At 42.2% G+C, this 26,694-nt stretch overlaps 2 protein-coding genes across 15 annotated transcripts in view; one reads left to right on the top strand and one right to left on the bottom strand.

Annotated features, from left to right (window-relative positions):
* Nucleotides 1–685: 685 nt before the first annotated feature.
* GTF3C4 (general transcription factor IIIC subunit 4) lies at nucleotides 686–26,694 on the bottom strand. 3 transcript variants are annotated; one of them, XM_035261283.3, is made up of 5 exons: nucleotides 26,546–26,694; nucleotides 16,714–18,540; nucleotides 12,167–12,297; nucleotides 8,366–8,454; nucleotides 686–6,801 (listed from the first exon to the last, which is right to left on the bottom strand). In XM_035261283.3, exons 2-5 carry the CDS (start codon nucleotides 18,460–18,462, stop codon nucleotides 6,737–6,739), a joined length of 2,034 nt encoding a protein of 677 aa, XP_035117174.1. In that variant the 5' UTR covers nucleotides 18,463–18,540; nucleotides 26,546–26,694; the 3' UTR covers nucleotides 686–6,736. The 3 variants fall into 3 exon arrangements, with proteins under 3 accessions (XP_035117174.1, XP_002743466.1, XP_035117166.1); XM_002743420.6 differs by lacking the exon at nucleotides 26,546–26,694 and adding an exon at nucleotides 25,399–25,857; XM_035261275.3 differs by lacking the exons at nucleotides 686–6,801; nucleotides 8,366–8,454; nucleotides 12,167–12,297; nucleotides 26,546–26,694 and adding exons at nucleotides 12,484–12,629; nucleotides 25,399–25,857.
* The window catches only part of DDX31 (DEAD-box helicase 31), a 76,941-nt gene continuing 76,631 nt past the window's right edge, over nucleotides 26,385–26,694 (top strand). For all 12 annotated transcript variants that reach the window (XR_013519805.1, XR_013519808.1, XR_013519806.1 and 9 more), the window contains exon 1: nucleotides 26,385–26,533. Coding sequence is in view for 3 of the 12 variants with exons in the window: in XM_002806535.6 (XP_002806581.4) it covers nucleotides 26,459–26,533 (75 nt within the window). In the remaining 9 variants the exon portion in view is untranslated. The remainder of the gene's footprint in view (nucleotides 26,534–26,694) is intronic.

Raw genomic sequence — 26,694 nt, 5'->3', positions numbered from 1 at the left:
TAAACAATTTGTACAAACCTACAATCCATGTGAACTGTTGGTGGACACCATAGAAGCAAGGCAGGGACAGTGTTGGAGTTCATCTGTGGACCAACAGTATTCAAAACACAGATCCCAGATCAGCATATGAACACCAACCACGAATGTATTAGAAATAGTGGTTCACAGGCTCTATCCTGGATCTACTGAATCAGAAATTCTAGGGGTGGGGTTCACCCCACCCACTGTTTTAACAAATTCTCCAAGTCATTCTGATGCACATGGATAAACCCATTGATACAGACACTGCCTCTACCATAAGCACAGATGACTCTTTGCAAAAAAAAAGTTGGTATATTCTCATCTTTTCACAAATACATGATGCTCAGAGATCATAGTTTTCACTTTCCTCACCAAATACTATGTAACTGACATTGTTAAGACCATGTGGCCTAACATACTGCTGAACCTCTGTTACTTCCCCTTATATTCCTCAAACTTTCTGGAATAAACAAGCTAAGACTTACTGACTTGGTTCTGAGGTAACTGCTAGTGGCCAGTTCCCTAACATTTCCCTAACAGAGCTCTTTCCTCCTTGTCTGCCCATGCCTGGGCATGAATGAACTTTGTTAGGGGTGCTCAGGCTTAAAGAGGTTTCCGAGCTTTGCTATAAACCATGGGAACTCCATAAAACAGACACACAGTATACAAATAATTGTGTTATTTATTTTGAATAAAAAAGTGTCCAAAATAACAGTACTAATGGCTCTGTATACAAATCACAACATATTCAAGGTTATTTCGCATTTACAAAACTGCCATTATGTACAGCACTAGATATTCACAGCAACTTTATTAGACTCTAAGTACTAGAATCATGTAAGCAATTGAGGGGAATCCAAAATGAGAAACAGCTAAAACCAGTGGTAGTTCATCCATTGGAGAAATGGCCAACCAGCGACTTGGTAGAAACAGAGGTTCTGTTAAGCTTTTAACAAGTAAGAACTAAACTATGATTACCCCACAGGGCCGTATACTGACAAACCACCCTCCCCAAATTTCCACTTTATTTTCTCCATAATCTTCCCCACTTCAAACTTTTCCTAGGAACCTCAGCTCTAATATTAGATAAAAAACGCAGGACACTGATGAAATCTTCAGGAAAAGAAGGTTAAGTCGTGCTAAGGATGTGGAATGGTCTGGTTCAACCCCCAAAAGAAGCCAGTTCAAACCCGAGAAAGAGCTCTGCCCTCTTCTGGTGGTGTTGGCTTTGTCGTTGAACACAGTGGAAGTGAACCACATTTCATCCTGATGAGGCAGGACGTTACTCACTCATTCTACACGTCATGAGCACCTACCCTGTGCAAGGCACTTTACATTAGGTGCTGCAGGAACCACAAAGACAAAACAGTTCCTGCCCTTGAGGAGCTTACAATCTAATAATGAACGCCATGCACATATATACAATGGAGAGAAGTCACCAGTTTTTCTGGATTGGGGAGTATTCCAAGCAAAATGTGTTGTTATTAAACTTTTTTTCTTTAAACACCAAAAGTCTATAAAACATACCACCTAATCAGATGGTAAGAACTGAAAAAGCATCTCCTTTCCAAAACTTTAAGTTTTTAGATGACTGTTCTTTTTATTAAAAAAAAAAAAAGTCATATGTAAACACACATATAATTCAAAACCAAGCACAAAACTTAGTACAGACATTGGGTAAACATAAAACATGTATCACTATACACAACACAGACTTATTTTTCTACATAGTCTTATTTCTGTATAAACAAGTTTTATATTCACTTTCATACATCAAAGTACGAATCTGGGTCAAAGTCTTGAAAACAACGTAATTCTTAGGACATTTTGCATTTAATTTTCCATTAGTGGAGAGAACCCTAAGCCTTGCCAGTCTGTTAGCCAAAGTATGAAATGCCTCAAAGCCATCATTATCTCTTACATTGTCCAATTTGACCATTTTACAGGATTTTTTTATTAAAGTAACAGGATTTCATGATAGTGAGGCAACTTTTTACTTTAAAAATAAGCATGATTTAGAATTCTAAAGTTTAATTCTACCCAGCCCATTTCAGTATTTCACTTAGGCTATACCTTCATCATTTCAACATGAGAGTATAATCTTTCACCTTTGTCAACTCTTCTCAAGCCCAGAAAGAATGCTGACAAATCAATCGTATAACAGTGATCTAAACAACCCACTGATTAGGACCCAGGTTTTACTCTAGGTCTTGGCCCTAGAGTATAGTTATAACTCAGAAAATGCAATAAGCGGAACCACCTAATTAGTTAAAGGGGTTGGAGGAAATATTCATATACCAAAAGAATTAACCTCTTTCTAGGACAGATTTACAAATAACTATTCCTCTGTTAAATTTATTTCCACAGCATGTTTTCAAAAATGGCACCATCTTAAAAGAAACCATCTATGCAGATGGCAGGTGCATCCTATCAACGAGACATGGACTGGCTAACAAGCCCTGAAAATGATTTCTATCTGTGCCATGGAAATGAGTTTACAACCTTCGGAGAAACCCCACTGCTTCATCAGAATGATGATTCTATACTACTTTAACTAGAAGCAAGTCTGTGTATTCTTGAAGTTGGGCTTAATTCCCATTAAAGACGGTTGCATTTCACATGCTGTGTATCAGGTTGAATGGCAATACCATGTTAGCAGACATGAAGCAGATCTCCAAAAACTTCTTTTATCTTCTAGAAAGAGCAGTTCTAAGCATAACTCGGAGACTTCACACATAGTCTAAAGCTGTTTGAGGCTGCCAGTTGATACTTGCGTTAATGGCGAAAATAAAAACAATTCATTGTTAGATCCTTTAGAGGCATTTGGAATGCCCCAGCCTTGAGGGCAAAGGTTCCATTCTTGAGACTCTCCCTAGTCTCACTGAAATGCTAAACTCCAACACACAGAATAGCAGTGAAAGAGTATAAAGATACATCATACACATAAGAGTATAAAGAGACTGTGGTGGGCTAATTGTAGACATTCCTGTATTTGTCTGCCTATTTGCTGTCTGTACTTACTTTGAATATAACACATTCAGCTTAGCTTAATCATAATTTTTGCTTATGAAGAATATTGGCTGTGGGTAGGAGTGAGGGGAAACAGGTGGTGGGAAGGAGCTAAACTTTCACATCCCTCAGCCCAAAGTGAAACTAAGAGCTACTGAGCACCCTAACAAGGAAATTATCGTTAAGTTTTGAAGAAACCCAGATACAATTAATACTATTACCTTTAGAAAGAAATACTAATAGCTTCTTCTAGGAAGTGAGACTCACTACACAATTTAGCTTTTAGAAACATCATTAATCCATTTTTCTTCTTTCCAACATGTAATCTCTTAGCTCTGTGTCCTGAAGCAGAGAGAACTGAAGGAAGGGAAACCAAGAGGGCATCTGGGGAAAGGCAAGGCAAGAGAGGTCGGTCAGGAGCAGAAAGGATGGACAGATCCTGTGCCAATCAATCAGTGACACTAATTCCTGATTCCATTCCAGGAATTGCAGCAATTCACCAAACTCAGGCAGTGTAACTGCTGCAGGGAACTGATGCTCACAAAACCAGTTTTGTCATTGTCTTAACAAGCACCAATCAACATCTTTTGCATCTTATTTGATACCATTATAATTACAAAATAACTGAACTATTTAATTATTGCCCTTTAACATTCTTTTAACCTAATTAACGTGTTAAACTTGCTAATAGGTCCAACCTGCATACTTCAACGTTCACATTCGAAAACTTAGAGGGAAAAGCAGAAAAATGTCACATTCAACCATGAGCTTTGCCAGTGGTTCTAATAACTTCTGACACTGAAAAATAATTGGTAGTTTTGGCAGATATAATAGTAGGTAGAGATTGCTTGAAGTCTGCCTGGTGGACACACAAGGATTTCAGAAAGAATATCAAGCATAACAAGCTATCAATTTCTTATCTAGAATAATAGGCACAAATTAACCCCAGGCAGAGACAATGTGATACATATGTACATATCAGACTTTCAAAATGCAACAATGTTGTAGCTTAAAGGGTCTAATTGTATAGAATCCTTGCTCCTGTACTTTAAATGCAGTGCAGCAATAGCACTTTCACTTTCTGTAGTTCCTGAAATGGTTACTAGGGTCACAGCTGAAATCAACTTGAAATCTACCACAAAGATCAAGCAACTTTTATAGAGGATATAAATTTTAACTACAAGATGCAATTAGAAAACCTCTGGTTCCATTCTCATTTCCCCAAGGTTGCCCTGAAGCAACACACTACCATCAGGTATGCTGAGCCTCAGAGAAATTCAGAAGCACTATTTGTAAGGGTGCCATTAACTTGAAATGTTTCCCTAGCTCTGTAGCTTAACTTCCTCGGGTGAGGGACAGGCACAAGGGCAGGGAAAGGCCTTCCAACTGGGTGTGTGGAAACTTGGCAGAGGCAGGTGTGGCTAGATTTTATGGTCTTAACAATGCCACTGGGTCAAGTCCCTGCAGTGAGAGTTCACATTCTAGAAAAACTGTTGCCATGTTTACTCCCTTAGAAACATAAAAAAACAATTTGGGAAATCCTCTCTAGTTACTCCCACTAGTTACATTTTCTCAAAAACGCACAACTGTTTTAAATAAAAACTTAACCTGTTTTAAATGGCAGCAGCCCAAAACTCCCCAGGAAGAACAATTCCCTACTGATTCTAATTGGGGCGGGAGTGAAACTATGCCATAATGATTAAAACTGCAATAATTTTTTGACATGATCTCAATTTTTACTCTTATTTATTGTAAAGTGAAAAAAACTGCAGACACAAATGACTTCATACAATGTTCTGAATTTTTACTCATGATTTCAACGCTGCTTAGTTTCTTTTTTGAAAATCCATAGTGAATAAACACTCTTCTTGAAATTACTACCAAAAGGAGAAAAATAAGCAGAAGATAATAGCAAATACATGATTAAACAGAGGAGACAAAACAGCAATTTGAATAGAAACAGAAGACATTTCAGAGCAGACTGTTTGGAAGTGCCTCCAAGGGCTTTGTCTCCACTAATCAATGCCGGGTTGGAGGGGAGGTTGCCGTTACAGTGTTATCCACGTGTCGGCGTTTTTTTTTTTTTTTTTTGAGGCAGAATCTCCAGTCTCGCCCAGGTTGTAGTGCAGTGATACCATCTCGGCTGACTGCGGCTCTGCCTCCTGGGTTCAAGTGATTCTCCTGCCTCAGCTCCTGAGTAGCTGGGATTACAAGCATGCACCAACATGCCAGGCTAACTTGTATTTTTAGTATTTTCGCCACATTGCCCAGCCTGGTCTTGAACTCCCGGCCTCAAGTGACCTGTCTGCCTCAGCTTCCCAAAGTGCTGGGATTACAGGTGCCTGGCCTCAATGTTATTTCTAAAGTGTGGACAAAATGTCTTTCACTAAGGATACAAAATAAAAGCAGGAAATTACATTAAAGACCAAAAGGATTACAAGAAAAAAGAATCTCATATTTTACATGTCCTACCCAACTTTCCAGGAAAACGTACCATTTCAAGATGTGTACACTACAGTCCTGTTGATTAGCACCAACCCCCGCTGGACGTTTCAGAATCCAAGAACGCTAATTACAGAACCCCTTTTAGGTTTTGATTGCATGATCAATCAAACTGATGTCTGGGACATCTTAACAGACCACTGGGGGTGGGGGTGAGGTGGGGGCAGAACCTGGATTCCAAATATCAAGGAACTGTGTAGAGGAAAGAAATTCCCAGGCTCTGTTCAGCTGAATTGTATAGCTTACACAGCACCAGAGCTCAAGGGTCTCACTTCTGAGCTGTCCCTCTCTAGAAGTCTCTAGATAGACCCCTGGACACTAAATGAAACATCTGGAAATGTCAACATTGAAAATACTAAAAGTTGTAATTATTACTAAAAGAGGAAGGTATGTTTTTCCTCTGTGTACAAACACCTCATCTAGGCTACCACAGTTAAGTCTGAAGCAGGGCTGTGACGTGGGTGAACTCCAGTATTTGACATCTTTATGCAGGTTAAGGAGTTGGGTCAGGAAACCTGATGACACAGGAGAGAATGAAAAATAAGTCACAATTATTAATCATAATAGTCACCAGATCATTTGACACAGTAAACTTTAGTCTTGGCTTCAACTAAGAATATAGTGTTTCAAAAAAATGTTTTTCTTATCATGAAAAACAAGAATGGAGGGATGCATATCGGCAGCTATTTTCTGAGAACAAAACACCTGCCCATGCATTGCTTTATATACTTTTAATCTCTGTTGGTACATCAGATGCCATGGAGCAAGCAATTAAGTTCTGGAGCCAGTCAGCAGTTCCAGACCAAAGCAAGGATTAAAACCTAACTCAACCCAGCAAGGTCCTTATCCAAACTCTCTAGAAGAGACCATTCTGTTCCTAGAAATGACGGGACGTTGTGTTCAAATTATGTCCGTCAAGATATTTAAAAGTAAGTGTTCCTCATTGGTCACAAAGCCGGGGCTAATGCTCATCTCAAAACGACTCCAACTCTCTGAGTTCAGCCATTTCAAAGGACATCCTTGAGTCCCTGGAGATGAGAGTGCCTTTCAGAAATGAGCTTCAGCTTCAGGGGCCTCTTCACAGTCACCAAGGGCTTCTCTCCACTCATGAGGGTCAGGCTTCCTCCAGCACATCCTTTTCTTCAGGCTGAAGTTTTCTATGGCAGAATTCATTATGTCCTTCCATCTTTCTGTCACTGATTATTTAGAAGACAGGAGAGTCACAGAAAGGGCAGGGGCTTTGCAGTAACCTCTTAATCCAGTCGGGATCTGCAAAAGGAAGACAAGTGGTATCTACCATGAGCTTCAGAAAAGGCAGTCAGAAGGGATGACGCTGGGCTGTAGTGTTGAGAGATGGGTATTCTGGTCCAGACTCTGCAATGAACCAGCTACGCATCCCTGGACAAAGCACTTCACTGCTTTGGGCTTGGGTTTTCAACATTCCAAATGAAAGTAGACTAAACTTGTGGTTCTCAAAGTTAAGTGTGATGAAACAGAAAAGTAAGGGTAATGAATACTTCATAAAGCCGAATTTATTCAATTTAAAAAAAGGACTATATTCCGAGAATGTGTTCTTCATATGCTGTTAATGTTAAAATATTCTCTCATAAAGTAACAGTAATAGGAATTTTTAAAAAATGCTATCTATGCCCTTGAGAAATTAAAATGTGGCAACATTGCTCAAATCCTCCTCCTCTTTCACCTGTGAAAAGCTCTGCTCCAATGCTCTTCTTAGATTCAGTAGCTTCTCATTGTTCCTAAAAGCTATACATGGCTAGACTCAAAGTTGATGGGCGTTACTTTGAAAGTTTCAATCTTCTCCAGATTTCCTGCCTAGGCAGCATATCAATTATCAATTGCAGTTAAGAATTTAAAAGTTCCCAAGAATGTGTTTCAAAATAATCCATCAAGAGAAGGGAGGTGGGTGAGGGAACTACATATGAAACAGAAAAGGTCATGGGTTGATAATTTTTTAAGTTAAGTGACGGGCACACAGGGATTTATTATATTCTTCTCTTTCCTTTTCTGTATGATTTTAGTTTCCCTAATAGAAAGCTACAACACAACACAAGGTATCAACATACAAACTTCTGAGAATTAGAGAGCTCCTGTCAGTTTAGAGTCAAACTCAAGAATAAGGATGTAGTTTTATACAGAATGCTGTTTGTTTCAGCTGAAACCAGAATATTCCCCCAAAAGTATGTATACAATTGTATATTCTGTATCTAGTTGTGTCACTTGGTTAGAGTGTGATATTAACGTCAGGACAAAATTTGACATTCACATCATTATTAAATCACTAATTCCTTGCCCACCCTACAGTCTTATTTCCAGATAGTTATCTCAGAAACAGATGACATCAGAGCTATCAGAAAAGAGAATATACATCAACTAGGCAAAAACTCATCATGGCTACTAGAATGGCTCCAAGTGAATATCCTATTACTGGTTCAACAGTGTTATCTGTGTATACAGTATCATTTACAGAGTTTACATTCAAATATAATCTATGTCATCTACTAAAACAAGCTCTGACATTTTTTGGAATGAATAATTTGCTTGCATTGACAGAATAGCAACTGCAGACTCACTTAAGTCACACACTAAAGGAATATACACTTCAATATGACATTCCAATGGCCATGTTTTAGTTAGCTGTGGTTTCACAGTAACACTGTAAAGAGCAACAGGAGCCTGCTCCCCAGCCCCCATCCCTGACAGCACAACACCAAGAAGTGTAAAGTGTGACTTGAACTGTTACTCTGGGGCGCTGGCCCTCTGCCAGCATGCTCCATCCAGCCACGCACCCTCCCAAGTAAGGGAAAGCATTCACCTTCTGGAGCTGGATGCCGGGCAATGCTGTCATGGAGCAAACACCTTCTATATATCAAACTCTGGCAGGACTGGTAGGTTAAGAAGCACCTGAAAGAAAACAGATTGTATTGGCATGGGAGAGAGTTTGCTCTAACACTCGGAAACTGGTGTTTCTCTACCACAGAGAGGTGTCATAAAACCACACATTAACCAAGTGAAAGCATGATACTCATAGATTCATGGCAACAATGTATCCCCCTGTGCACCAAAGCTGGCCAAACCTATACCTCATGCTTCACAAGTAGACACAAAGATTCTAATCCAGGTAGACTGTAGCTGTTTTTCCTATTTGAGCATCAGAAAATAATTTAGTCTGTTCATACCTGACTGCACTTTGAATTCCTGATGTTTTTTAAAAACTGATCATGTATTATATTGAAAATTATTCTTTTTAGGTTTTTTGTTATTGCTGTTATTTTGAGACAGGGTCTCGCTATGTTGCCCAGCCTGGCCTTGAACTCCTGGGCTCAAGTGATCCTCCTGCCTAAGTCTCCCAAGCAGCTGGGATTACAGGCATGTGCCACTGTGCCCAGCTTTCTGTTAGTTAAGACTGGGTATAACTACTGTCTTTAAGACTCTGACAGTACATTAAGGAAAACCCTGAAGAATATCAAAGGCAAAATTAATGTTCACAGGTTCAATTCCATCTAAGGATTATTCTTTGAGCATCTACCAGCGGCAAGTAAGGATAGATGGGATGCAATGCGATGGGAAAGAGTACATCTGGGTTGCAGGGAAGTTTTCCCAAAAGGTAACCTTTCAGGTAAGCAACTAAGGAGCAGAAAATACAAAGGAGGGGAAGGGACTCCAAGCAGGTCTACCTTGAGTAAGACTTGGGTATCTAGGAAGAAAGATTACATCTGAGCAACAGCAAGCACTGCTTCTCACCTATAGAAACCATACTGAGGTATTTCGGCACTAACTTTGGTCAGTAAAAAAGAAGACAATTTCCTGAAAGAACCTATCTGGAAGACATTAATGTTAGTGCTTACACATGTGGCTTCTGGAGCCAGAATGTCAGATTCTGAGCTATGCCACAAACCACCACTGTAACTTGGGCAAATTATTTAACTTCCCAGGCCCCAATTTCCTCATCTGTAAAAACAAAAGTCATGTGACACTCCCCATGCACGGCTGTTCTGAAAATACATTCTACGTATCCTTATTTGCCTGGCCTTGGCAGAGGCTCGATGAATCATCTTTGGATGGAATTGAACCTGGGAACATTTGTTAGTGTCCTTTTTCGGCATCATTAATTTTTTTGCACCAAAGGTCATGAGTTGATAATTTTTGAAGTTAAGTGACAGGCACACAGGGATTTATTATATTCTTCTCTTTCCTTTTCTGTATGATTGTAGTTTCCCTAATAGAAAGCTACAACACAACACAAGGTGTCAACATACAAACTTCTGAGAATTAGAGAGCTCCTGCCGGTTTACAGCAAAACTCAAGAATAAGGATGTAGTGTCCCAAAGCTGGCCAAACCTAGACCCCATGTTTGCATATTCCTCAGGGTTTTCCCCAAAGTACTGTCAAGAGTCTTAAAGACAGCGGTTATACCCAATCTTAACTAACAGAAAGCCAGGTGCAATGGCACATGCCAGGGACCCTACTAAGTTATTTTCACCACCACCATCATACAGTAACTTAATACACGTGTACAGCTTAGACTGTGCCTGGTATATTAATAGTGCTCAATATTTTTATTTTTATTACTAACCTAAAATATATCACAAGCTTGTTTTCTATTCTTCTCTCTTAAAAAGTCTGAACAGTCAAATTAGAAAAAGTGTAGAAGCCAGGAGGCGTGGTGGTACATGCCTGTAGTCCTAGCTACTCAGGAGGCTGAGGCAGGAGGATCACTGGAGCCCAGGAGTCTACCATGGGCAACATAGTGATACCTCATTTCCCCATCTCAAGAAAAGTATAGGAATTCAATACAAATTGGAAAAAAATCCAAATTATCAATAAGGGAGTAAATTATGTAACATCCATACAATGGAAACCTCTAGTCATTAAGAATGATATCTTTGTACTGATGTAAAAGAAAGTCCATACATTTTTGATAAGAGAACTGGGGAGGTACTAATATGGTATGTGTAGCACAATCTGGTTAAAAATGTGGCTGGGCATGGTGGCTCATGCCTGTAGTTCCAGCACTTTGGGAGGCCAAGGCAGGTGGATTACTTGAGACCAGGAGTTCAAAACCAGCCTGGGCAACATGGTAAAACCCCATCTCTACCAAAAATACAAAAAGAAAAAAAATTAGCCAGGTGTGGCGGTGCATGCCTGTAGTTCCAGCTACCAGGGAGGCTGAGGTAGGAGAATCGCTTGAACCTGGGAGGCAAAGGTTGCAGTGAGCCAAGATTGCGCCATTGCACACCAGCCTGGGTGACACAGCAAGACCCACTCTCAAAAAAAATACAAATAAAAAAATTTTAAATTTAGTGCCTACCATGTACTAGGCATTGTTCTAGAAATAGCTGTGAATACAAGACAAAAGTTCCTGTCCTCATAAAGCTTTCTATTCTAGAGAAAGGACAAGGAAAAAAAATATATTAAATAGTGATCATTGTTGAGGAGGAAAATAAAGGAAGAAGGATGTAAAATACTGGGAATGGAAGGTATGTCAGTGGGGTGCTACAATTTTAGGTATGGTGGCCAGGAAGGCCTAACTGATAAAGGGACGTTGGAGGAAGCCATGTGGACATCTGCTGGAAGAGCATCCTAGGTAGAGGAGTCGGCCAGTGTACATGTCCTGAGGTGAGTGGGTGTCTCATGTACCTGAGAAATGAAGCCAGTCTGCCTGTAGTGAAGTGAACGAGATGGAGAAATATAGCAGATGAGGTCAGTGGGAGGACAAAGGGAAGAAGGGGTGCCAGGCTGTGTAGAGTCTTGTGGGTCACTAAGAGGGATTTAGTTTTACTCATGAGAAACAGGTGGCCAGTGACAACATTTTGACACGATCACTATCACGACTATAATGAGAAGAGACGGGAGGGGCAAGGATGGAAGTGGGAAGACCAGATGGAAAGTAACTACAGATATAATAATCAGGGCAAGAGATGATGGTGTTTTGACCAGGGACAGAGAGGCAGAGGTAGTAACGAAAGGTTGGATTCCAATTTCAAATGCCTATTAAACATCCAAACAGAGGTACTGAGCAGCAGTGAGATATATAAGCCCAGACTTAGTGGGAGAGATACCGGTAAAAGCTCTGTGTTTAAATCACCAGTGTGCAGATGATAAGTAACCACCCAAGGAAAGTGCCAAGAGAAGAATAATGGGCAGAAAGATGGACAGGTGAGGTAGCCATCAGCAAAGACAATTGAGAATGAAGAGTCAGGGACAGGAAGAAAACCAGGGAGTACTGTGTCCAGGAAGGCAGGTAATGAAAGTGCTGCAAGGAGGGAGTAATTGTGTCAAATGCAGCCCACAGGTCCAGTAACATGAGGATACACCAAGGTTACATCTTGGAATGAGACTAGGGAGAGGAAGCAGACATCTTTCATTATGAAACTGAACAAACAAAGGAAGCAAACTCCTATACACTAAGCAGTAAAAACTGTCTTCAAGGGCCAACTTGCTTCAGTGATACTGATTTAAAAATCCACATCAGGCTTTGTAATAGCAGCAATGTGGTTGTGTAATACCAACCACATTGGCAAGGGCAACAGATAACTGGCATAAATGCTTTACAGTAGTTTGTGCTACACAAGACTGAAAAACGAGCAGAGGTAGGACTTTTAAAATGTCTTACCGGAGCCAAATGTGGCCATTGGAACAGACTGCCTGTTTGCGATCTGTGAATGGCAAGATTTCTTTACACAAACTACAGTGCTCAGGGAAGGTTTGTTTGTTCATCTTCTTTGAGATATGTCCAATCAGCACCTAGTAAGACAAAGTGGTCAGCAAAGTTTAGTGCTAAGTGCAGGATTTCCTGAAGAAAAAGCCTACAAACACAAGGGAAAAATTAAAAAACAAAAAGAAAAGAACAGTATTTTACAAAAGACAGGAGATTTGTATTTCCATGCAGGCTGATTATACTGTGAAAAACAACAGAACTAGAGTTTCACCCTGTGTCAACTAGCTGAATAAAATAAATTCATCCTGGGACTCTGTGAAAACAGGGTAAACTGTAACCACTAAGGAGAAAACTGTTCTGAAAACCAAAATCTTACTTGCCTTGTTTTAGCTGCTTCTGAAACAAGGAGTTCAGAGTTCTGTTAGAAGACAAAGTATTTAGCTATTATTTATAATGTTTTGACTTTAAGAAGAAAAAGCGTAATCTCTACAGGCAAAACATTATGTGGAATACTACTCTTTGTAGAACTGTACAAATGTCTATTTTAAAAGAAAGGCTTAGAACGTAAAAAGATCATCAGGATTAAAAAATAATTTTTCCTTCTGATGGCCCAAAGACCCATGGCCAACACAGTCCAATAGCCTTCAATCTGAGATCTGCCGACCCCACTGCAGAGGCATGGCTAGACAGGAGCAAGAAGCTGGAGAGAGGTGACAGCACAGGCTCCAGGCCTTGTCTCCGCTTCAGTTTTGTTTTCTCTGCTTTGTTAACATTACACCCTTGGCCAGGCATGGTGGCTCATGCCTATAATCCTAGTACTTTGGGAGGCTGAGGTGGGTGGATCACCTGAGGTCAGGAGTTTGAGACCAGTCTGGCCAACATGGAGAAACCCTGACTCTACTAAAAATACAAAAATTAGCCGGGCATGGTGGTGCACGCCTGTAATCCCAACTACTTGGGAGGCTGAGGAAGGAGAATCATATGAACCTGGGAGACGGAGGTTGCAGTGAGCCAAAATCATGCCACTGCACTCCAGCCTGTGTGATGGGAGCAAGACTCCATCTTAAAAAAAAAAAAAAGATTATATCCTTGGCTGGACACAGTGGCTCATGCCTGTAATCTCTGCACCTTGGGAGGCCAAGGCAGGTAGATCACTTGAGGTAAGAAGTTCGAGAGCAGCTGCCCAACACGGTGAAACCCCATCTCTACTAAAAATACAAAAATTAACCAGGTGTAGTGACACACACCTGTAATCCCAGCTACTTGGGAGGCTGAGGCAAGAGGATCCGCCTGAGCACAGGAGTGGAGGTTGCAGTGAGCTGAAACTGTGCCACTGCACATCAGCCTGGGTAACAGAGTAAGGCTCCATCTCAAGAAAAAAAAAAAAAGATAATACTGCTTAAAAATAAAAGCCTGAAAAACACTTGAATCTAATTCTTTTTTTGGCAGGGGAAAGTGTCTCTCTCTGTCACCCAGGCTGGAGTGCAGTGGCATGATCTCGGCTCACTGCAACCTCTGACTCCCAGGTTCAAGCGATTCTCCTGCCTCAACCTCCCGAGTAGCTGGGATTATAGGCATGTGCCACCATGCCTGGCTAATTTTTATATTTTAGTAGAGGTGGAGTTTTGCCATGTTGGCCAGGCTGGTCTCGAACTCCTGACCTCAGGTGATTCGCCCGTGTCAGCCCCTCAAAGTGCTAGGATTACAGGTGTTACCCACACCTAGCCACCCCATTCCCCACTTTTTTTAAACTTCACTGGATATGTAATTTGGAGGCTAGGATACACAACCCTCAAGGATTGTCTTCTTTTACTAGTGATAGCATCCTTCCAATTTTGAATCCATTTCTGCTTAACCTCTTATGGATGAATCCAAAAGATTTTGGATTAATTAAAATTAATTAAGTTTCAAAGGGTATCTTACTAGCTCAAAAGTTGGTGAGCCAGCTGCTATCTTACCACTTCTGTATATACTCTACAAATTTAAATCCCATTAATTTTTTGCCTTTTTGCTTTTTCCGTCCTACGAATTCTAACACATGGGTAGGATTGCCACACTCACTTTGCTTTTCTAGACAGGCCAAACATCCTGATAATGATACAGTGACAAAAACTACTCAGAATTCCTCCCATATAAACACACCTCAATTTTTTTTTTAAGACGGGTCTCAGTATTGCCCCAGCTAGAGTGCAGCAGTGTGAACATGGTTCCCCACTCAGCCTCCCAAGTAACTAGGACTAAAGGCCTGTGCCACCACACCAGTATGTATGTATGTATGTATGTATGTATTTATTTATTTATTTTTTTTTTTGTAGAGACAGGGTCTCACTATGTTGCTTAGGCTGGCCTCAAACTCCCAGGCTCAAGTGATCCTCACACCCTGCCCTCCCAAAGTGCTGGGGTTACAGGTGTGACCACTGTGCCCAGCCCAGATGTACATAAATTTTACATAAGGAAGGACTGCCATTTGTTCTCAGCAGCCTTGATCTTGGTAAGCTCAACTATGTTATTCTGACTCACACATTCTCAAGAGCAGTGGCAGTCCTTCCAAGGGAACAAATATTAGTTCTTGGAGGCAGAGAGTTCTTTTTTATACTCTTTTTCTGTATAAAGAACACAGATATAACATAAACAGATATATATATAGATATAGATATATATATACATATCTGTTGTATTAAAACTTCATAGGCAGAGGCAATTTGGAAAAAGTGTCTAAAAATGCTCTGGCGGGGAGTAATAACGAAAAAAGATTAAAAAGTCATGGTTTAACCATACCAGCATACTAAGCTGACAATCTCCCAAATAATTTATAATTACTAATAAATCAATATCCTAGGTTTAAAAAGTCTTCATTTTATGCATATAATTGGATTTTTAAGACATGAAATGCATGATCTTCAATAAAAACTCAGTTGCTACAGATGGGGAGGGGTGCAATCTTCTGGTTTTTAAACTGGCTCTGTTGAAACCACATGACCATGCTAAATGGAGCTTCCCAGGCTTACTCGGTATCTGGACAATTATTCTAAATCATTACAAACTCAACCTCTAATTTTTTCTAAAATGTTTTTGCTAATTTTTCACTGACTCTTATAATAAACCTAACTAGGTCCCATAGCACTGTGATAACCAGAATACTCTATTCCAGACAATATGGAACACAATGAAACAATGTTTAAAACTTTTTTTGAGACTGTTTCGCTCTTGTCACCCAGGCTGGAATGCAATGTGCAATCTCGGGTCACTGCAACCTTCACCTCCCAGGTTCAAATGATTCTCCTGCCTCAGCCTCCTGAGTAGCTGTGATTACAGGTGCCCACCACCACGCCTGGCTAATTTTTTGCATTTTTAGTAGAGGCAGGGTTTCACTATGTTGGCTAGGCTGGTCTCAAACTCCTGACCTCAGGTGATCCGCCCACCTCAACCTCCCAAAGTGCTGGGACTACAAGCGTGAGCTAATGTGCCTGGCCCCAAAAGTTAACTTTTAAAAGAAGAAAATGCAATTACATGAACAGTGCATCTTAATACTCAAGATCACTGCAAACATTCTATGAGCAATCATTTCAAAAGTGAATGTGTGTACACAAACACATATTCTTTCCAACAAGAAAATATAACAAGGATTCTGAATGGCTTGACATTAAAAACAAAGATACTGCCTTTGGTTAATATTTTAAATAAGACTTTAGTCAATAAGTATCAATCTTTGAAGCAAAAGGGAGCACAGATATTTGTGGTTTTGAATATTTCAGAATATAGTATATTTCTTGGAACGCAAATTCTTCAGGATTTTAGCAGCTGTTAGTGCAAAAAAGATGCTCTGCTCAGCAAGTCTGAGTAACTAAGCTACACAAAGGTGTGTTTCTTTTCTGTAGGAATTCTCAGAACGCTTAGAATGATAATATGCACTGGGAACCCTAGTGTTTCGTTAAGCAATGTAAATTCTTTAGAATACATTTTGGATAACACTGTTTAAGATTGTTCTGCTACCAAAATAAAGATTGTGCCCCGGTTTTGTAAAAATGAGACATGAGTGATAATACGTTTACTTTACATGCCTTTCTTGACTAAATCTGAAGATATCCTTAAGTCCTATCAAATGGAAAACATGTCATTACACCCCTTCCCTACAAAACTTTTGTAAAAGAGGAAGGGCAGGAGCATGGGCACTATATTAGTACTGCCATGATTGCCCATCATTTACTACTCAAGCTAAATGCAGCCATTTTGAGCTAATCCAGTCTGGAAAGCTCATCCTGCAAATTTGGCCTATCTATCAAGGCCAGTATGAAGAAGAATCAAAATATTCTTTGTATGCTATGAATACATCCTCTGCATTAATCCACATTTCCTATTTGTTCCCCTGCACCTCATGTAAATCAATTACCTAAAAAATCTCAAAGTAAAAGTGAGCTTCAGGAACTCAATTTAGGTCATTTCTTTCTCATGAAGAAAGCAGACTTTCCTCAATTTCAGAGTTTTTGTTAATAAATACATACCCGTGCTGTTCTGTCATCATACTCTTCATCAGACATTAAAAAGTTACAGAGTCCTCGGGTGGGGATGCTAGTGTTTTCTGTGATCCAGGTGTGCAGATACACCTCTCCTAAGACTCGCTTCATGTGTTCCCTGGTCAAGTGCATCTCCACGGCTTCAATTTTCCCTTGGATTTCCAGGAGTTTCTCTTCCATTGGCTCACGGCCTCCAGCATCTCCAGTCTGGGCGAGTGAGTCATCCAGGGGCTCCTCTCCATCTCCTTCCTTGATCCTCTCCTGCAAGCCTTGCTTCACCACCTGTTTGGAAGAAGTGCCTTCTTCCTGCTGTTCATCTTCAGGATTGCCCATTCCAGGTGAATCCACTAGTAAGATTTTTGAGTCCTCCTGGGTGGGTTTCCACAAGGCTTCTGAAGGGGTTTTCTGCATTGACTGATATAAAATCCTCAGGAGGAAAAGTTTAAAACGCCAAAAGTAGGTGACTCCACTGCTTTCAATCTTTTTTTCCAAAGCTTCTTGTAAAAATTGAGGGATATGTTTATCTTTTAAAATCTTCCAGCGTACTAGGTCTATTAAATCTACCTGCTTAAAAAGGTTTTGAACAGATGATTCCAGGAGCTGAGCAGCTGCCTCTTCGAAGGTTTTGAGAGTAACAAACTGGACCTGATAGTTTTTGTTAACGGGGTGGAGGCCGTTGACCATGCCCTCAGTGGTAATGATGGCCAGGTACGCACCACAGGGGCTCACTGCTATCCCGTGAGTCCTCACTGAGCCAAACACATCTGAGAGTTTAATCAACTGATGTTCAAACTTTAATGCAACATCTGTGAAAATGGGAATCAGCTGTCTCACTTTTCCGTCACTCGAGCAAGTATAGACCGTTCCATTCTGTTTGTCTGCAGTCATGGAGACAATAGGGAGTGAGTGAAGACCTGTCACGTGGGAATTGTGAACATTCAGCCCTGCTTTGGAGATCAGAAGAAGACACCAAAATACATAGGAGCCTCTTGCAGCTACTACTAAGCTACAACTACACTTCTGGTAAGGGTGATAAAGTGGCACACATTTGATGCTGTGCACAGGCAACTGGTCCATTTCTTTCCACAAGATAACAGGCTGCCTTAACGTGAAATAGCCTTTGACTGCTTTGAGATTGACAGGAAGAATTTTTACAGGTCCAAAAGCACTCCCCACAATAAGGCCACTCATTTTTCGATTGTTGTGCTCATATTCCCACCAAAACAATACACTGGGAGAGGTGATTCCTGACTCAATTGTGTTGCATGAAGAGATGGATTCTTTTCCTACAAATGGCAGCTGAAACTGCCACACGGCGATGTTACCATTTTCAAAGAGGACGGCCAGGAGCACACTGCCAACGTCCCGGCATTCGTTGTTATGCTTGACCTGCTGAGTGGTACAGATGCCTGACCACTCCATTCTGACTGGGGTCTGCATGCTGTGTCTCCTCTGAAACTCAGAAAAATCCCCAAGATTTCCTTCTGGGGCCTCACTTTTAGAGAGCCTGTAACTGGTCTCATAAAGACGTTCTCCGTAGATCTCAGTCAGGTCAACCAGCTGGACCCACTGCAGTCTGTTGAGATTCGCCTGGATGGTCAGGCGATTGTCCATGGTCAGTGCTGCCAAGAGGCACCTGCCATTAGCATCACAACCCATGGGAGACCAGCTGGTGTACTTGAAGCCTCTCATTGGTGGTAAAGCCTTCCCCTCAGGGTTGAACACCCTATCCAACATGAAAGTCTGACTGACCGTGGGGTCCTTGGAGGCGGCGAACTTCTCCTTGCATTCAGCGACTTCTGTTTTTGAGCCAACCTGAAAATAAGAGATATAAAAACTATCAGATGAGTGCTTACTCAAGGAGACGGCAATTTTTTTTTTAAAGTCAGAATAAATATCATTATTCATAGCCTGATTCCCATATTCTTCTTAGAATTAATATATGCAAGATAAATGTACTTAGGATTCAACAGAGCATTTAGCTGAGCTAGTCACAAAACAAAAAAGGTGTCACAAATTTATGAAAATATTTATATCTTTGATACAATTTAATATTTAGATTTTTACAATTTCTTTGCGATACAAATGACAGCTTTAGGTCCTTTATCTGAAATTTCATTCACAAACAATGGTGAGAGCCAACTCTAGCTGCTCTGTTTACTGTTTCTACAGAATAATGTTCACTCTGATGAGACTATTCTAGTTGCCATTCCCATCTCAGCTTTCCCTGGCTCCCTTTCCTGGTTCTTCCTCCTATGTAAATCCCATCTCTCCTATCAGATCTAATTCTCTCTTTCAGGCCTTTTGAGGTAATCCAAGCTTTCATTCATCTCTTCCTCCTCCAACTTTGCAACATGTATCGGACAGTGCGCCTAGCTGTATGACAGTGAGTTCTTTTTTTTTTTCAAGATGGAGTCTGGCTTTGTCATCCAGGCTGGAGTGCAGCAGCACGATCTCAGCTCACTGCAACACCTACCTCCAGGGTTCAAGTGATTCTCCTGCCTCAGCCTCCCAAGTAGCTGGAATTACAAGCGTGCACCACCACACCCAGCTAATTACCTCAAGTGATCCACCTGCCTTGGCCTCCCAAAGTGTTGGGATTACAGGTGTGAGCCACCGTGCCCAGCTGTGAGCTCTTTAAAAAGATTTTAAAGGGACACCGAAGATGAAGAGAGAAACGACCAGGAGAAAGTGGTTCAGCATCACAAAAAGGAAGGCTAAAGCCAAAAAAAAAAAGAGCAGAGACTAGCCAAAAGATGTTTTGTTATGTTGGAAGCAGGAAGAAGAAAGGACTTGATCCACTGTCTTTAGAGAAATAAACAAAAGAAAAATAATCCTTCAATTCTTCCTTAATGTCAGTCTCCTTTTTCAAAGAGGCTGATCTTTAAACTGGAAAGAGCAGAACGCGATTAAAAGAAAATTCCAGGCCAAGACATACACGGATATAATAAAAGGCACTTTAACTGAGTTTAAGTTTTCAAGCCTAGAGGAATCACCCTCCACAACACAAAAGCATTTGGAAGATGTTAAATCAGAACCACTGACTACATCCTAGATGAAGTATGGACAACTGGAGCTCTGTTAGAAAATCAGAGTGCAACAAATAATTTAAAACTATCCCTCAAGGCTGGGCGCGGTGGCTCATGCCTGTAATCCCAGCACTTTGGGAGGCAGAGGTGGGTGGATGACTGGAGACCAGGAGTTCGAGACCAGCATGGGCAACATAGTGAGGCTCCATCTCTATTAAAAATACAAAAATTAGTCAGGCATGGTGGCAGGCACCTGTAGCTCCAGCTACTCAGGAGGCTGAGGCAGAGGTTGCAGTAAGCTGAGATTAGGCCACTGCATTCCAGTCTGGGCAATGAAGTCAGGCTCTGTCCCAGAAAAAAAAAAAAAAAAAAAAATCACCCAAATGGTAAATAAATAACAAAAATTAGAGACCATTAATTAAGCCTAACAAATAAAATCCCTCAATGTATTAACAAATGAATAGTTTGTGCAGACAGGAGTGATGATTAGAAACTAGCAAAGGATAACTGGAATAATCCGTTCTTACTCTCTTTTCTAAAATTGTTAGATGACACAATAAGCAAATAAAATGAAATGTTAACAGAAAATTGTCCACGACATAAATTAGAGAACTTTTCCTACAGAGTATTTCACAGTACACTACGCCCTTAAACTGTCCCTTGAAAAACAGTTCTATGGCCAAACGAGCTTTGGAAATACCATATATTATACATCATTCTCCCTTGAAAAGTGACAGGAGGACACTAAACCCCTTGGCCAGGGAACTGCTATAGAGACCTACTGAGCCACAGGAAGCCAAACTTTTTTTCCTTTTTAAACACCAGAGCCTTTGAAGGGGGGCAGTTATTACCCTTTAATGATGTTTTAGGCAGTGTATCTTGATTGTAGGAAGGCATTTTAAGGTAATCTCTTGGATACAGTATGAAACTTGCGGGAGAATCACAGACTGAAAATTCCAATTAAACGAGGTGTAGGTGACTGGCTTGGAAATGAAACAGTGCTAATCAAAGCCCAGTGCTTTCTAAAGGTAGATAAAATTTGTAAGATAACATAATGAAGCACAGAAAAACAGAAAATCTGTGCTGATGCCAGACTACCTGGGTTCAAATGTTGGCTCTACCATAAACCAGCTCTGTGACTGTGAGCAAATTGCTTAAACCTTCTGACCTGAATTTCCTCATTTATAAATAAGATTAATATATATCCCATAAAGTTAGGAAGGTTACGTCAATATATTAAAGCATAAGTGCTGAATAAAGTTAGCTATGATAATTATTAATAAACTCTGAGGATGAAGTTAAAACATTTTTTTTGAGAGTCTCTCTCTGTCAGTCAGGCTGGAATGCAGTTGGCGTGACTACAGCTCACTGCAGCCTCAACCTCCCAGGGTCAAGCGACCCTTTCACCTCAACCTCCTGAGTAGTTGGGACCATAGGTCCACCACACCAAGCCTGTCTAATTTTTAAGTTTTTTGTAGTGATGGGGTCTCCCTATGTTGCCCACACTGGTCTTTAATCCTGGGCTCAGGTGATCCTCCTGCCTTGGCCTTCCAAAGTGCTGGGATTACAGGTGTGAGCCACAGCACTCAGTCTTAAGTAAATAAGATTTTTAATGCTAATAAAAGTATGCAAAAATGCAAGGCAGACGTAAAGTTGTCTATCAAATGGAGGGTAGATATAATAAAATTGTTCATCAAATTCTTTAATACTGTGAACTAAGCAATACTCCTTAGAATAGGTTAAATTTGCTACAAATAAAAGCTACTGTAGAAGTAAACTCACAGGACTGGAAACCCAAAGCAGCGGCACAGGATGAAATAAAGGAAGCTCAAGCAACCATGGTCCTACTCACTGCAGGAAGAATTCTTGACAGGATGGACAGCAGCGCAGATCTTGACTGGTAGGAAAAAGCCTTAGGGTTTTGTGCAGCAATTTCTGACATATTAGTTTCAATTAGACTACTGCACCTCCCTCCAACTCTCCCTATCACAAAACTGTTAGCAAATCAAATATTCAGATGCCCAAGGAGTATACTTACAGTCCAGCTCCCAGGGGCCTGCCCACAGCCAATCATTTAATTGTACACCATCCAGTTTCCAGTTGACCACTAATACTATTAGGTTGGTGCAAAAGTAATTGGAGTTTTCACCATTACTTTTTAATACTAACCACCAGGCACTTTGTAAGCACCTGACAAAAATTCACTTGAAGCTTTTAGTAAGCCGTTTTTTGTTTGTTTGTTTGTTTGTTTGTTTTTTGAGATGAAGTTTCGCTCTCCTTGCCTAGGCTGGAATGCAATGGCACGATCTCAGCTCACCACAATCTCCACCTCCCAGAGAATCAAGAAATTCTCCTGCCTTCACCTCCTGAGTAGCTGAGATTACAGACATGCACCACCACGCCCCGCTAATTTTGTATATTTAGTAGAGACGGGGTTTCTCCACGTTGGTCAGGCTGGCCTCGAACTCCCCACCTTGGGTGATCCGCCTGACTCAGTCTCCCAAAGTGCTGGGATTACAAGTGTGAGCTGCCGCGCCAGGCCCTAGACAGTAAGATTCTTTTTTTTTTTTTTTGAGATAGAGTTTCGCTGTTGTTACCCAGACTGGAGTGCAATGGCAGGATCTCGGCTCACTGCAACCTCAGCCTCCTGGGTTCAAGCAATTCTCCTGCCTCAGCCTCCCGAGTAGTTGGGACTACAGGCGCGCACCACCATGCCCAGCTAATTTTTGTATTTTTAGTAGAGACGGGGTTTCACCTCGTTGACCAGGCTGGTCTCGATCTCTTGACCTCATGATCCACCTGCCTCAGCCTCCCAAAGTGCTGGGATTATAGGCGTGAGCCACCGCGCCCAGCCAGACAGTAAGATTCTTAAGGACAGGTAATAGAATCGAAAGACAGGCAACAGTTATTATTGTAGAAGATAAGTTAATACTTTCTAAGGCTCCTAACAATTGATGCACAATACAATTCGGTACATAAATATTATCAGAATTTGGAACTATACACAAGTGACTCTCTACTAAATTAATAGTCCAATGTGAAAAACAATTTTGATATTCTGAAATCACTATTTCATTGCTTTCAGTTTATACTGGTCACCTTTACATCATACAATCTTATAAAACAGCTGTTAATGCCTGAACTATTATATAACTGCAGATTTTCCTGCAAATTCATAATCTAAATAACAGAATCATAGAGCAAAGGCTCCAAAGGTGTTTAGTACCTAGCTTTCTAGCAATGCTACACTAAAACAGATCTGCGCTGCAGACTGTCCACTGTTTAGGTCAGCTGGAATGCACGCTGCACAGCACCGAAAAGACTGAAATCCACAAACTGTCAATGAGTGGAGTCATCAAAGCGCCATACCAGAGTTTTATTCCACAGAGGACTCTTGTAGAACTGCAGAAACAACTCAGCATTCATTCACTTCGCAATCAAAGTCTAATAAGACTGCTAAATGATTGATGGTTTATGTGATGTGCATATATTTTAAAAACCCATAGTACAGAAGGGGAAAATGTCACGAATTAATTTCCTGGAAGTCATTTGTCAACTGTAAGAGGGCTATATAAGGATTTCCTGTTACTAGTTAGATGTTGTGGTAAATGTCAAGTGAGGAAAAATGACAGTCAAAATTTTATCAGAATACTAGGGATATCTTCCTGTGCACAACCACAACATTAACTCAGACTCCTACTCCTTCATGCCTGTATAACTGCATAATACTTTCACCTTGAGCATTTACAGTGTGCCAAGAACTGTGCCCAGTGATTGTGTATATTTAATCTTCTAAAAAGCCTAAACAAGGTTTCATTATCTCCCTTTTAAAAATTGGCCTACCTTGTGCCAAAGCCCAATCTCTTAACTTCTATTTTACACTGATCCCATCAATCATCTTCGTGACTCTATCCAGCCAGATTCATGTTCCTGAACCATAACAGGTCATGCTATGCTAATGAAAACCATAACAGCATCTTAAGGGCTTCCTAGATTGAAGTCAACTTCCTCATACCGACCTTCCAAGTTCATAAACTGGCCTCATGTTACTTTCTGACTCTCTGGAAGAGCTACTTGAGCTCATGTACTGATCCATCATTACACAAACAATAGTAAATTATGGTCATGATTTAAACACGTATGCACATGGGATGAATGCCCTCTCCTCCCTTCCCCTTACAAGCCAAACACAACCTCTTTAGGACTGCTCCAGATTCACCACCAGATGACCTGCACCATAAAAGTCCCTCCTCTCACTATTCCCTCCTTTCTTTACATTCTCTCCGCTACAGTATTCGATCTCTACCATACTGACACACATACTTTCCCTGAGTTGATGTGCGTATAAACATCCTTGGAAACAGTTAAGTTCCATTTCAGCGGAAAATACACCTTTTACATCACCTTTCTTCTGCCTAGCTCCATGTATGTTTCTCAATTTCATAGAGATGCATCTATCTGGTGTGTTTACACTTGAACAAATGTGGTCATATCTCCTTCAAAAAGATCTCAGACAAAGCTTAGTCATACAAGCTAACTATCTAACAACATCAACCTGTTTTAAACTTGAATTAAGTATGCTAAAAAATGATAAGGGTTATGTGCACCCTACCTACAGCTAGTGACTCATATTTTAAATGGCTGTCCTGAATAAGAGTTACGAACACATAAACATGTTCTCTGTATATGGATACAAATCTTTACAGTGCTTATCACTACCTGACAGTACTTTATCATTTGTTTTTGACTTGCCAAAGAATGTAAGCTTCATGAGGGCAGGGGCTCTGTTTTGTACACTGCTTTATTTCCAGAACATGGGGCAGCGCCAAGCATAGTAGTATTCAAATATCTAATGACTGTATGTACACTTTGATAGATGACATATAAGCGTACACCTCTATCAACGATATATGGAAAAGTTTTTACATCTCTAAGCAACTAAAGGAACGCTAAAAGGAACTATAAGGAACGCTATGGCTTACTACTTGACCTTGCGCTTGAAGTTTAAGAAATGCAGTTGTTTCGAGTCTTTATTTTCATTCTACATCGCAAAGATGTTTAGCTAGTCAAGAAAAACTAGAGTACAAACCCGGAGATCCAGTATTTACCCGTCTGCCCAAGGTGAGAGGCGAGAACCATTCATAATAAAGTCACTGAAACAGTTAAGACAATGAATAGGACCAGTTTTTCTTCTCTGAAGTGAAAGAGGCGCGAGAGGAGGGCACACACAGTAAACAAAGCCAGCCAAGAACCTCAGAAAGTCGGCCCCAGACAATAGGAGCGACGACCAAGGCAGGTCCGGTGTTGGATCCACAGGGGGTGGAGTCTCAGAAAGCACCACCGAGTAACCCCCTCCGTGTGCGGGCGAAGGAGGTTGGCGGGACCCAACTCCGGGAAGCCCTCCTGGGTGTGTACCTGTGTTTGGGGCGGCGGGTGACCTGGGGAAACGGTGCAAACAGCTGCAGAGCTTTTCTTTTTTTTTTTTTTTTGAAAGCTGTGGCAACCCTAGCTGCTTAATCCCCAGCGCTGGATGGGAAAAGGGAAATCCCCCGACCGAGTGTGGAACGGGATTCCCCTGGGACAGATGAAGCGGCGGCGAGGGGTACAGAGGGAGACCCCACAGGGCTGGCGGGGGATGACTTACTTTGAGGAGACAGCTATTGAGAGGGGCAGGCACCGAGGTGCGGTGGATAACCAGGTCCTGACCCGGGTTGTGCACGTCGCAGATAAGCTCCAGCACAGCGATGCTGCGGGCCGTGGACACCGACACGCGGTGGTCCTCGGACCAAGCCAGCGGTTCCAGACCGCTTACCGCATACTGCAGCTTCACGGCCGGCTCCCGCCGAGTCACCATGAGGCGGAATGCAGCGCTGGGCCCCGGGGCCGCGTCCGCTCCCGGCTCCTTCCCGCCTGCCTCGCTGCCCGCCTCGCTGCCCCCCTCTCCCTCCTCCTCTTCGGGCGGCGCAGGCCCATCGTCCGCGGGCCCCACTAGGGTTTGGTCGGCCGTGTCCATCTTCTCTCAGGTGCAGAGGTCGGACGCCCAGGCGCTCCAAGCCCGCGTAGCCGTCACGCGGCCACCTCCCGCACCAACGCCACCACCCCCACCCCCAGCGCCCTTCGCGGCGGTTTTCTACCCTCAGGCCCCAAGCGCCGCGGAGCCAAGAAGGACCCCACCGTTGCCAGGCAACGCGGCCCAGCCAGGTGTCCAAGGAGCTGCCTGTCCAGAAAAGGGCCGCGAGCCGGGAACCCCGAGGATCCCCTTTCTCTTGCCCAGGGATTGAGCTCAAGCCACAATTCGCACGAGTTAGGCTTTAGTTCCTAAGGTGCTGAGGAAACGCACGCGGCGGCAAAGGGGGAATTCTTCAGTGAGATGGAACCGGCCCTTTTTTCTCGGAGGCATTCAGAGAACTTCCCTAGCGAGAACTCTCGGCCGAATGTAATTTTGCCAGGCCGCGAGGTACGCAGAGCGGGGTTACCACCGGCGGGGGCCTGGGCCCCCGGCTCGCCCCTATCCGCCCGCTGCCGCCGTTTCTGGCTCCCTTCGGGGTGGGTCGGTACAATTGGAGCCGTTCCGGACCCGGAAGAGGCTGCGGCGCAGGACTCGGCGGGGCAGTCGCGCGGGGTCCTCGCGCGTCCCACGTTGGGTCCTGGCCCCGGCCGTCTGCACACCCGGTGCGCCACTGCACGCGTACTCCACGCAGGTCATGGCAGCCGCCGACGGTTCGCTCTTGGACAACCCCAGGACGTTCTCCAGACGCCTCCCAGCCCAGGCGAGTCGGGTGAGTTCTGACCTGGTTTCAGCTCGGTCCCCACCCGCGGTCCGGCTCTCGGCGCGCCGGGATGCAGCTGTGACTCGGGGTTGGCTTTCGAGTACTTTACGGAGTTAAGTGGGAGAAAGTCAGACTCTTCGGCAGCTTCAGAAGGAGTTGCGCCGAAACAC

This window comes from Callithrix jacchus, chromosome 1 (genome assembly GCF_049354715.1).
Source record: "Callithrix jacchus isolate 240 chromosome 1, calJac240_pri, whole genome shotgun sequence".
Taxonomy (NCBI): domain Eukaryota; kingdom Metazoa; phylum Chordata; class Mammalia; order Primates; family Cebidae; genus Callithrix; species Callithrix jacchus.
The sequence above is the reverse complement of the archived record's forward strand: the minus strand, read 5'-3'. Positions and strand labels throughout refer to the sequence as shown.

Coding starts and splice junctions, on each gene's coding strand:
- GTF3C4 (XM_002743420.6), bottom strand. CDS start 25,767: ATGGACACGGCCGACCAAACCCTAGTGGGGCCCGCGGACGATGGGCCT. Junction 18,541..25,398: donor TCAATAGCTGTCTCCTCAAA/GTAAGTCATCCC, acceptor TCTTATTTTCAG/GTTGGCTCAAAAACAGAAGT. Junction 12,298..16,713: donor ATGATGACAGAACAGCACGG/GTATGTATTTAT, acceptor TTGTCTTACTAG/GTGCTGATTGGACATATCTC.